We start from the raw sequence: 12,467 nt of genomic DNA, 5'->3' as shown, positions 1-12,467 counted from the left end.
CCCGGTAACGCTCAGGGGTTACTCCTGGCTAAGCGCTCAGAAATTGCCCCTGGCTTGGGGGGACCATATGGGACGCCGGGGGATCGAACCACGGTCCGTTCCTTGGCTAGCGCTTACAAGGCAGACACCTTATCTCTAGCGCCACCTTCCCGGCCCTGGAGAATCTCTTCTTAAATCTCCTTTTGGTGACTGTCGATTGTTCTTGATTTTGGGGCACTTTATTACTTACCCACATCTGCACAAGGTTTACTTCACTTTTTTCTGGGTGCTTCTTGTTTCTTTCCTATTATTTTGATGAGATCTGTCATTAGATTTCAGACCTAAACAGTGTCAGTTTGATCTCACTTACTCTCTACCATGATTACATTTCTAAAGATTTTATTTACAGATAAATAACGTCACATTCTAAGGTGGAATTTTGGACTTAAGTTTGAACAATTTGGAAATAGAATCTTCAGAGATGAATCACGGTAAATGTAATGCGTTGAACAATGTCCTTTCAAGATTCTGAGGTTCTGATAGACATGAATTTTGAAAGGACATTCATTTTTCCAAATGTATAGTTTACTGGAAAGGCTTCCATGACACTGTTTATCTTTGCGAACACTCCTTTCAGTGGAAAACAGACTTCTTTTTATCACTAGATATTTCAGCTGGGGTGGCTATCCCTAGCAAATAGGACCTTGTACAAGTCAGGCAAAAACATTCTTGTTTCTCATCGCTGAATTTTAGCTTTAACTTACTTATTTTGGTCACTTTGTATAAGCACAAATTGCATATGGAAATGGTGACCCAGGACTGAGAGAAAGAACACTAGATTGGGTCTGATAGTTGTTTTGCTTCAAATGTCTCAATTATAATAGAATAGCCTTTTTAATATATTGCTCCATAAGCATAGTAGAAATTTGTTATTTTTAAACCTTAGAAAATGAAGGTTCATAAATTTTAACTGATTACAAAATAAAATATGATTCAAGTCTCTTGACTTTACTTACTATTCTTGATTGTGGTAGGCTGTTTCCCTTTTGGACCAGACCATAAACAAGGATGCTCAGGCCTACCTTTGGCTCTGTACTCAGGAATCACTCCTGGTATAGTCTAGAGACCGCATGGAATGCTGGGAATCAAACCTAGGTTAGATGTGTGCAAAGCAAATGCCCTACTGTATATTATTGCTATATATGTACATAAATATGTATGTACAAATGCCACTATGTACTATTGATCCAGCCATAAACCATTTTATTGTGTATACATTAGTTGTGACAAAATCCTAATTTAAACATGTTTATTAATAGTGTGTTTTTATATTGTGTTTTTAGTTTAAAAGTTTTCAAAACTAGCCACATTTTCTTCCTTTCTTTTGCACTTTTCCCTGATGAATATTCTTGACCAAATTAAATAAAATTTGAATATAGCTTTCTTAAATGAAAATGATATACCTTTCAGTATAGCTTTATAAATATTCAACTCTTATCACAGTAAAATGGTTATTGTGACAAGCCTGATATTTTAATAGCACCTATTTCAGAGGGCAGAGAAGGAAAAATTCAGAAACTTCTTACTCTGGAAAAAAAATCTTTTAAAAAGAGTTATTTCAGTTTTTTTAGAAAAAAGTTTAATTAATTTTAACTAATTTTCAAAAAAGTGAAATAAGAATTCAACTTTGTTGTCTTACTATAGATAACAATGATTAGAACTTTCATTCTTTATCAGTATTATAGTATATTGGCTTTCTATATTCTGTGCATTGTAACACAATGACAACCACATGCTTGAATACTAATAAATTTCATCTTAATTAAAATAAGGAAGAACTGCCATTTCTCCTTGCCCTGACTTATTCTGCTCTGGCCACTCTGTTCATTCTTAGCACATACTGGATCTTTTTTTCCAATCCCATAAAGTCCACAATCTTCAATTGTTGGTTCTTGTGTCAATTGTTACAACTTCCTTTTTCTTGGCAGTACTCAGAAATTACTCCTGGCAGGCTCACCAACTGCAGCCAAATAGGGTTTTTTGTCTGCAAAGGCTTAATAAGACAAATAGGGTTTAATAAATAGGGCTTAATAAGAAGGGGGGCCAGGTTAAGAAAGTCCAGCCAATATCACTCCACCAACTTGCCACTACTCAATCACTCTCCCTGCCTACAGCAAGGGATCTAATTGCCCAGCATAACTGCTTTCAGTTTGACAAAGGAGTTTCAAAATGAGAGGACCCTTTGCTCTTAAAGTGGCAGGCCCCTTTTTGGGGGATTGATCTCCAAGATTTCTCCCTGTCTTAGTATAAATAAAATGTTTTAGTGGGCCTGGACTTGTGTCCATGTACAGATCCGTACTTCTGAATAAGTCTCTGCAGCTTTTGACGACTTCAGTCTGCTGCAGAGCAGTTAGGAGTGGCCAATCTCTTTGCAGGTTTAGATTACCAGTTTGCTGATTTAAGCTTCTTTAACTGGGCTGTAGGCAGGCAGCAGCTCCATTATTGTAAGGGTGGATTGGCTCTCCAACAACAAAAGAAACTACTTATTAGTTAAATAATAAAATATTATTAGATAATAAAACAATAGTTTTGAACTATAATTTAAAAATATAATTTTAAATTATATATAAATTATATAATTTTAAATATAAAATAATTAAATACTATTTAAAATGAAACTAATTATAATTACAAAAAGCAACTAATAACAATGTTTGAAATTTATCAGAATTAGATTATTTTTCTGAATGAAGGTGGTGTATAAATGGCTTAAAAAAGACAAAAATAGAAACATTAATTCTTTAGTTAGAACAAAATTTAGGGGTACTTTTGAAAATAAATGAAACTAAACCTATTTTGGGGGGGTTTGGATACACCTGGTGATGCTCAGAAATTGCTCCTGGCTTGGAGGACCATATGGGATGCCAGGGGATCGAACCCAGCTTCATCCTGGGTCAGCCATGTGCAAGGCAAATGCCCTACCGATGTGCTATTGCTCTGGCCCGAACTTAAACCTAATTTTAACAAGGTAAAATATCTGAAAGAGTAGGAATTCCAGTGTTATTATCTTCTAGCTACTTCTGCTTATATGGGGCTTTGTAGGGTAGTCAGAGTTTCATTTCTTAATATTTATGTAATAAAGGAAAGGGAACAATATCAAATAGGAAAAAAATAAAAGGCTACTTTTTGATTCCTGTAATCAAGGAATCTTGACTAGATCTGACAAGATCTTGACAAGATCTGATGAGCCGTAGCGGGGCCCATACTTGCTTTTGGGGACTGCCCTCAGTAGAAACATATGCATAGGCTCTTCCACTAATGATTATATTTCCTGCTACCCATTCTTTCTAAACTTTCAACCAAATAGACAGAGCTTGTAGGTTTGGAAGTGTTTTTCCATAGCAGTATAGGGTTCTCCTTGTGGCATATTTAGAAAAGTTAGAGAAAAATAAAGATAAGGATAGAAAAGTGGAGGGGCTGGAGCATTAGTGCAGCCATAGGGTGTTTGCCTTGTGCGTGGCTGTCCCAGGACAGACCTCGGTTAGATCTCCTTCATCCCATATGGTCTCTCAAGCCAGGAGCGATTTTCTAAGCAGAGCCAGGAGTAACCCCTGAGCATCACCAGTGTAACTCAAAAACAAAAGCAAAACAAAACAAAAATCAAGTAAGGCATTCCTTGTTTTTTTGTTTTTCAATAATGTTCTGGTGCTATTGTGATATCATCTGGACATGGTATGTCTAGGGCAGCACTTCCTGTAGTGGTGGGTTGCAGCTTTGCTTGATTTAGGACCCCTGAGTTTGGAGGGACTGGGGTAGGTCCTCTGCCTAGTTTCCCTACCTTTACTAATTGTTGGGACAGTCCCTTGCCCAATGATCCCCTCCTGTTGCATCTCCCACCCAGGTGGTGGTCTCCAGAAGGTGGGACTAGGGAGGATCACTCATTCCCCCAAATAATGGCCAAACATCCAACAGTAATAACATCTAATCCAGACTTGAGAGGCTTGGGGCTATCCTCTCCCTACTTTCTCCATATTCTACAGAGCTACAATCTCTTGCCCAGTGAATAACTCTGCCACATTTAGGGCAAGGTCTAGGTTTTGGTCTTGAAATTACTGTCGGATGAGGCCCATAATTTCTATGCTGATACCCTTGTCTGCCAGTTTTCCTCTGAACTGAGTAAGCCTCAAGAGCATTCACACATGCCTGGTGGGAGATGGAACCCACGTTTTGGCAAGCCTTCATGTAACCCATCACATCCTCCTCCTTTCTGACTGTCCAAGGACTGATTGATAGTCTTCATTTGTATTCTCAAAGGCAAGATGCCTAATGAGATGTTCCTGGATTTTCTTTCCTTTCACCTGCCTTTGGAATGCCTGAGTCAGTTTGCCAATGAATTGGGCAAAATGCTCTGTAACTCCCTGATATATTTTCATTAAACCACCCTTGTACTCTGCATCTGAATATATTTTTTTCCCATCCAGCCAATGCAAGGTCTCAAGCATAAGCTAACACAGTATGAGGTAGAGTAGCCTGCTGGGTAGTTTTCTCAAACTTCCTTTCTCCCAGTAACATATATAGAGTAACTTGGTTTCCTGACAACCTCCTACCAGACCTGCCCAGATTGTGTAATTTGGCTTTGGCCTGGTCACTGTACCATATTTTTCATTGTGAATATTGTGAGGGGCTCAGGCATACTCTGACCACAGTCTGGAAATCTTGTAGTGTCCAAAGTGCATTCTTACTCCATCCTCACAGACACTCTACAATAGGAGACGTGAGTCATATGTTGCACAAGCTTTTTTTAAAGCTGCCCAATGAAGTCAGTCTTTGATAAGAAGGCAGTTCACGAGGCCCTAATCTGGTAGGTCCTGACTTCTCCTTATCTTGGTCAGTGTCTTCAGACTCCAAGCATGAATATTGACTAACTGGCTCATAGTCGTGTTAGTGTGAGAGTCATGCCCAGGGGATATAGATCTTTCCAGGATATTACTTGAACATCTTGAAAGATGTTGGTAAATATTCCAGAATAGCATGATGCAACTCAGAAAGAGGTTTATGTAAGCTAAATAGTAGAGGATATAGCACATTCAGTGCAGCAAGAGGGGGCTGACCTGGCTATACCAGTTTTGTTATTCAGTGCCCCAAGAAATTTGTTCCTCCATTCACAATTTTGAAGTTTCATGTCCCTGTTTGGGTGCCATTCTCTAACATGTGGGATCTCAGCTGGCAGTTTCACACAAGAAGTCAGGCAGAGTCAGAGGAGAAGGTTCATTTTGGCCAGGGGTTGTTGAGCAGCTTCTTGGATCTTAGTGATTCAGCCAAACTTCTTTTTCTGCTGCTTTCCCCTGCCACTTTGTTTGTTTGTTTGTTTGGTTTTGGGCCACACCTGGTGACGCTCATGGGTTCCTCATGGCTCTGTGCTCAGAAATTGCACCTGGCTTGGGGGAAACCAACAGCAGTCTGTCCTAAGTCAGCTGTGTGCAAGGCAAATGCCCTACGATTGTGCCATTTCTCTGGCTCCTCCCCTGTCACTTTTATTAGCCAGAGTTTAACATAAATTACCCGAGAGTCAGGATGGACATAATTAAGGGTACTTGTGCTAATTAACTCAGAAAAGATAAAAGGAAAAAGTAAAGTATTTTAAAGGTGTATGGCAATAGGATAACAGAGATCAAACCCAGGTTGACTGCATGCAAAGCCAATGCCCTACCCGTTGTCCTATCGCGTCAGCCTCTCTCTAAGAAATTTTAAATCAATGAATACTTCACAAAAATATTGATTTGTGATTCCTTTTAAAAACATTAAAAAAACTCATTAAAATCAGGTAACACTGTTACTTTCATAAGGCAACATTTTGCTGGTGCACAGCAGCTGCTGTAGGCTTTAGACTTTGAAAAAACTGCCAGGTTTTCATAGTCTGCACAGTCCTTCTTGCCCAAATTAGCTTAATTCATTTGTATAGGGTTCCAAATCCCTTACCACTGAGCTGGCTACCTTTGACCTGCTTTTTAAGGAGAATCATAAATGTTGACATAAATATTTATATCATTGATGAGGAAAAATATAGTTCATGTTGATATTGAATAGAACATTTTTGTTTTGTTTTATAGGCCATATTGGTCTGTATTCAGGACTGACCACTGACTCTGTACTCCTGGCAGTGCTCTGAAGCCTATATAGGGTGCTGGAGATTGAATGCAGGTTTTTCTTTTGGGGGGGAGCATATTTGGCTGCATTCAAGGGTTACACCTGGCTTTGTGTTCAGAAGTTACTCTTGGAAGGCTCAGGGAACCATATAGGATGCCAAGATTGAACCTGGGACCACCACATGCAAGGCAAAAGTTCTCCCCTCTATGTTATCACTCTGGCCACTGAATGCAGGTTTTATACAAGCAAGACATTGCCTAGTCACTTCAGTATTTGAGGTACAGGAGTGATAGTACAGATAAGGTGCTTGCCTTACAGGCAATTGCAATATTAGGATTCAATTCTAGATGCCCCAGATCGTCCCCCTGGTACTACTGGATAAAGCTAAAAACAAACAAACAATTTTATTTGAGTACCTGGCTTCATCATGCCTCCTTCAGTTAATCTTGCCATTTCTAAGACTACTGACAACATTAAGTGAAGGTTTTATTGAACATCTCTTGGGCAATGAGAAGAGAATCCTGAATGATGACACTGAAGTTCAAAAACATGCTTAGCCTTTAATGAATATTCAGTTTTGGACACTGCATTATGTAGTAACATAGCTGAACTATTTTAAAGATTTATTTTTAACAAAGGACTTAATCAAGAGTTTGAATAAGTCTGAAATTAGACTGAAACTTTATGAAATGGTATTTCATTTTTCTTCTCAAGCCTACTAATTAATCTACTTTATAGTCTCCCACTTGTGAGTATATTTTTTCTGCTGGGTGGAGCTTTGACCCTATAAAGACAAGATGTAACAAGATGAATATTGAGTCTTGTTTGAGTGTGTCACTGCTTTTCTTCTCTGAGACACCATTGAAGGTAATAGCATTCTGTCTCACAAGTCTTTTTGTTAAAGTTCAAAGAATGTTAAGATGTGAAATTAATTTGTAGATTGCACAGCTCAATGTGTAAGCAAGGTATTACTTTGCAATAGAATATATTGAATGATGCCTAATATTCCCTTTCACACCTTTGTGCATTTACCCAACTGTACGCTTTCCATGAAATGCCTTTCAGAATTAATTGCTAGTCTTCTTGGTGTCCCAAAAGCTTTATGCCTATATTTTTATAACTCGGCCCCAAAATTAGTTCTTATTCAAAACTTGTAAGGAAGATGAGAATGATAAAATATTTATAAAAGTAATTTTGTATTTTTGAGTCAATGAATAAACCTTTGAGAATGTTATTTATAATTTAAGCTTCATAATAATGAAAGAACATAAAAGTGGAGATGCTATAATAATGTTTTTTTTCTCTGTGGGAGGAAACTTAAGCTTCTTATTTTTTTTTTTTTTTGTACCTTATCCTTTTCATCAACTTAGTCCTTCCTGTGTTTTTACAGCTGGTTTGCCATTCACCCAGTCAGCATGAACAACAGCAACCATCTTGTAAATAGTGACAATGTCGGCTATGCAGCCTACCTTCTTGAGCAAGAGAAAAACAAAGAATATCTACCTGGAGAGGTGAGAATTCACGGCACTGACAACTTTGTCCTAGTTCATTGAGTATCTATTCACACAATGTCCAGAACAGTTGATTCTACTCTCCAGAGGAAAATGTCATCATTTGTATTACATACTGACATGATTGAAAATAAAAATTCTCTGTGAGGAAAGGAAGATTGAAAGTGAATAGTAATCTTGGTTGCAAATTATAGTTGTGAGGTTATAACTAATTGGATAAGGAGGGACAAGGTCAAGGTTTTTGCAGTTTTGCAATTCAATATTTTTGGATATAATATATATATTGTTGATATTTAAATTTATTTTCAGAGTAAAAAAATCCGAGAGTTTTGGATATAGGGTAAGTAGTGTTAATATTTAAATTCCTTTTGAGCAATAAAAGTATTAAATACTCTTATAGAATAAAAATCTGAATGATAGGCTCTGTTCATTGTTCTGGACTTATTTCTTTTCAGGGATTTTATTCTACTTTTCTATGAGAAGGCTAGCCAGACATAATCATGATGTATATGTATTCTTTTGGTAAATGGGAGACAGTGAGTAGCAGAGTCAGAGATGGCTGGTAAGGAACTTAATTGTTATAAATTAGGAAGTTCCTCCACTCTCTTTAGATTCTTCAGGTAGAAAAGTGGGAGAAATGACACTGTCTGTTTTTTTTTATTTTATTTTTATTCCCTTCTCCTTTCTCCAGTATCTTGAACCCAAGTGCTTATCTAGAATAAATGCTATTATAAAGACATTAGCTCTATGAACATTTGGTCTAATCTTTTAGTCTCTGTTGAGAAAACTCCATTTTTTATCAAAGACCACATATAATACATATTTATTTATTTAGTAATTGTGGGTTACACCTGGTGATGCTCAGGGGTTATGCTTGGCTCTGTGCTCAGGAATCACTCCTAGTAGTCCTTGGAGATCAATATGGGATGCGAGATATTGGATCTGGGTTGGCTGCATATAAGGCAAGCACTTGCTTATATTATCTCTCTGGTTCCTAGACAAACTTTAGAGAAAGGAAAGAAATTTCTCATTTCTAGCTGAGTGCTACTAACTTTGAAAATTATGGTCTTTTAAGTATAAGAAAGACACATGATATCTGATATTTGATTATCTGTTTTCCCAAGAAAATGGAAACATTGAAGATGAAATTAAATAAAAATTAAAAAAATAAAAATAAATGCTTTACTCAAAGGACTATTTATTTCTTAGATTAATAAAGGGTCAAAATATAGTAAGGTTGGTAAGGTGATTGCTTTCCCTGCAGATGACCCAGGTTCAATCCCTGGTACCCTATATGGGTCCATAAACACTGTGAGGAATAATCCCTGGGGGAAAGTGAGAATAGAGAGTGTGAGAGAAAGAGAGAGAATTAGACAAAAAGATAGAGATAGAGAGAAAGAAAGAAGAGAGAGAAGGGAAGGGAGGAAGGAAGAGAGAAAAAAATGTAATTTTGGAAATATACTTAGGTTAAGTTTGAAACAAAAATTTGACTTGACTCTTAAGCCAGTAAATATGCACTGTAATAAGTGAATATTTCTCTGAGCTTCAGCGACAATACCAGAGATTAGATTGATTAGTTTGACTTTTATAATTAGTTACTTCAAGCCATACTTTTTTGTCAAAATACTTTTATTTGAGGCATAACTTGGAAACTTTTACTTAAAATGAATTTATTGATAATTGGACAATCACCAATAATAATAGTATGTATACTGATAATACTATGGAAAGGTCAGAAATAAAATATCAGAATATTGTTTGTTTTCCTTTTAATGTATTCAGGTAATTTTTAAATAGTTTATGTAAATATTTTTATATAAATATAATTATTTATACAAATAATTTTATAATTATTTGTATAAATAATTATATTTTAGTGGAAATTATTACAGAAACTAAGGAATAAAGGACAATTGGATGCTTCTTTTGGCAGGGACCTTATGTAGCAGCTTTCGCATCATCAAATCTAGGAGACGTATCTCCTAATATTCTGGGACCACATTGTATCAATACAGAAGAGACTTGTGACAATGCCAATAGTTCTTGTCCTATTGGCGGGGTAAGTAATTAAGACAAAGAATTTTTGTTATTGCATTTAAAATATACATTTGTAATTTATAAATGTTTTCTTTAAGTATAAATACACTAGTCTATTTTAAAGCTTTAGCATATACTTTTCTTTTTAATTTATTTTAATTAATTAATTAATTTTTATTTATTTTCCTTTTTTATTAATAATTTCTATTTTGACCAAAGTGGACTACAAATCATTCACAGTAGTATTTCAGGTACATAGTGACATTGAATCAGGGGCATTCCCACTACCAATGTTGTCCTTCTTCCACCCCGTTTCCCAGCATGCCTCCCATATCGCCCTTCCTTTGCCCCTTGGGCTGCTAGTGTAAGTGGTCCCTTCTGTGTCTAGCTTGTTGTAGATTGAGTATCGATTCTGTTGTAGTTGGCTTTGGATTTGGTGTTTAAATCTGATCATTTTTTATTTCTACTCAATGTTCATACAACTCTTTGGTCTTGATATCCTCCATTATTTCCCCCTCAATTTGTGAGGCAGAAGAAGATGGTTCAAGTTATGTGGTTCTGTTTGAAGGTAAGAAAAGAAAGGGGGGGGGCAAAAATTTAAACAAGAGAAAAACGAGAGGAGTCCTTCTAGAGACTATAGAAATCAGTTTAAGAAAAGAACGTGAAAAAGGAAGGAAAATATAAAAATAATACAAAAAAAATCAATCTCCCCCCAAACAAACAAAAACAAAAACAAAAACAAAAACAAAAACAAAAATGTTTCTAGAAGAATCTACTAAATATCACTTGTGTCATATTGCATATTTTAAATATGGCTTAATTTTTGAATGGAGAAGCATCTGAATGGATTCCAAGTATGTTAAATCTTTTTCTTAACAGCTTCAGGATTTGAAGACAATGTTAGTGTCCCAAATTCTGCCTCAGATAGTTATCATTGTTTAGAAAACTTATAGGGTTTTCATAATGCATCAGATAATATCCTCCTTTTAATGTTACAAATAGGAAAATTTTGCAGTAAAAGTTCAAAGAAGACAGAAGACAGAGATTAGAATTTTATTTATCTCTGTCTTCTTCCCAGAAGTCAACACTCTCACTTTTGCTACTTGTGTATTTGTGCATTTACAAACAAAATTTATGATCCATTTATTTGATGTTTTTATTTGCCTAGGGCTTGAATTTTTCACTGTTTTATTAAAGATATATTAATAACTATACATGGGTCTTTAATGTAAGATTTTAAAAACAAACAGTGCTAGCTGCTTCCTCCTCATATTCATTAATATTTTTTCAACTTGGACTTGATGAACAAATGTTTGGGAGTTTTTGTTATTTGTGCTTTTAGTTTTTTTTTTCTAGTGCTATTACTTATTTGTTTTTAGCTTTCTAAGCAGTGCTCTAGAGGCTCCTGGAGTCCTCATCAGTAATTCTTGGCCAACCAATCCAGTGGTTCATTTTAAGCTCCAGATAATATGGTGCTGCTCTTGAAGTTCTGGGATACCCACGTCATCCCAAGTGGTGATTTTGCTGGAGGCTTCGGAGGCCACACCCCTTGATGTTTAGGGGTCTTTAGGGTTGTATGATGCTCAGGGCTTCATCTGATATCAGGAATCAAACTGGGTCAGGAACATGCTTCTGCTGTATTTACTATCTTGGAGATAGTAAATCTTGCTTTGATATTACTTCTATGAAACACTATTTCTGGACTATTTGTTCTATTTCCATCAAACCCACCCATTAAGCAACTTATTTTCAACAATTATTCTTTTATATCATGCATTACTATTTTTAGAAAGAAAATCTTCTTTTGTTACCTCCCTTTTGGAAAAATTTCACACGTTATTAATTTATATTACATTTTAAGCATCCTTATAGAATTTCAGAATTTATAGATGAAATTGGTAATTAGATTATTATAATTATTTGTAATTTTATGCATTAGTTTCATGAAATAGTTAATGTTATGAAAAATCTCATAATAGTCAAATGAGTAAATCAGATTTAATATCACATATTCATTGCAATTGCATTTTTGAAAATAACTGTATTCTGATAAAATTATGATAGTCTCGAGGCTTGAGCGGTGGCAGAGCAGTAGGGTGTTTGCCTTGCATAAGGCTGACATAGGACAGACCTCGATTCAATTCCCTGGTGTCCCATACGGCCCCCCAAGCCAGGAGCAATTTCTGAGCGCATAGCCAGGAGTAATCCCCGAGCATCAGAGGGTGTGGCCCCCAACAAACAAACAACCCCCCCAAAACCAAACAAAAATATTATGGTATTCTCTTTTCTGACACTTATAAGGGTGAGTTTAATCCTAGCTTTTATTTATGTAACTTACTATTTTATTCCTTTTATGTGCATTTATTATTTTTCTTTTCTTTTTTTTTGGGGGGGGGAGAGGTCACATCTGGCAGCACTCAGGGGTTACTCCTGGCTCTATACTCAGAAATCGCTCCTAGCAGGCACAGGGGACCATATGGGATGCCGGGATTTGAACCACCAACCTTCTGAATGAAAGGCAAACGCCTTACCTCCATGCTATCTCTCGGCCCCTTATGTGTATTTTTTCCACAATGAGTGTTTTAGTTTTAGTTTTATGTTTTAGTTGTTTCCATGGTCAGGATCATCTCAGTGTGTCAGTGGCAATGGGGTTTGAACTTGCAGTCGGATGTTCTGTGCAGTGTTTTAAGTCACTCAGTGATTTTTTTTAGATCTTATCTATAACTTGAATAAATCAAAAAAAAATCAATCCCTTTTTATTATAGAATTCTATCTCTCTGTGTATTGGGCTGG

The 12,467-nt window shown here is 36.2% G+C and overlaps 1 protein-coding gene across 1 annotated transcript in view; it reads left to right on the top strand.

Annotated features, from left to right (window-relative positions):
* The window catches only part of LOC125995117 (neutral ceramidase-like), a 58,405-nt gene that overhangs the window by 21,958 nt on the left and 23,980 nt on the right, over nt 1–12,467 (top strand). Inside the window, exons 8-9 of the mRNA XM_049764670.1 lie at nt 7,517–7,637; nt 9,571–9,696. Of these exons, the coding sequence (XP_049620627.1) occupies nt 7,517–7,637; nt 9,571–9,696 (247 nt within the window). The remainder of the gene's footprint in view (nt 1–7,516; nt 7,638–9,570; nt 9,697–12,467) is intronic.

The sequence above is a fragment of the Suncus etruscus genome, chromosome 17, assembly GCF_024139225.1.
Source record: "Suncus etruscus isolate mSunEtr1 chromosome 17, mSunEtr1.pri.cur, whole genome shotgun sequence".
NCBI classification, from domain to species: Eukaryota; Metazoa; Chordata; class Mammalia; order Eulipotyphla; family Soricidae; genus Suncus; species Suncus etruscus.
Note: the sequence above shows the minus strand (reverse complement) of the source record. Positions and strands in the feature narration are given on the sequence as shown.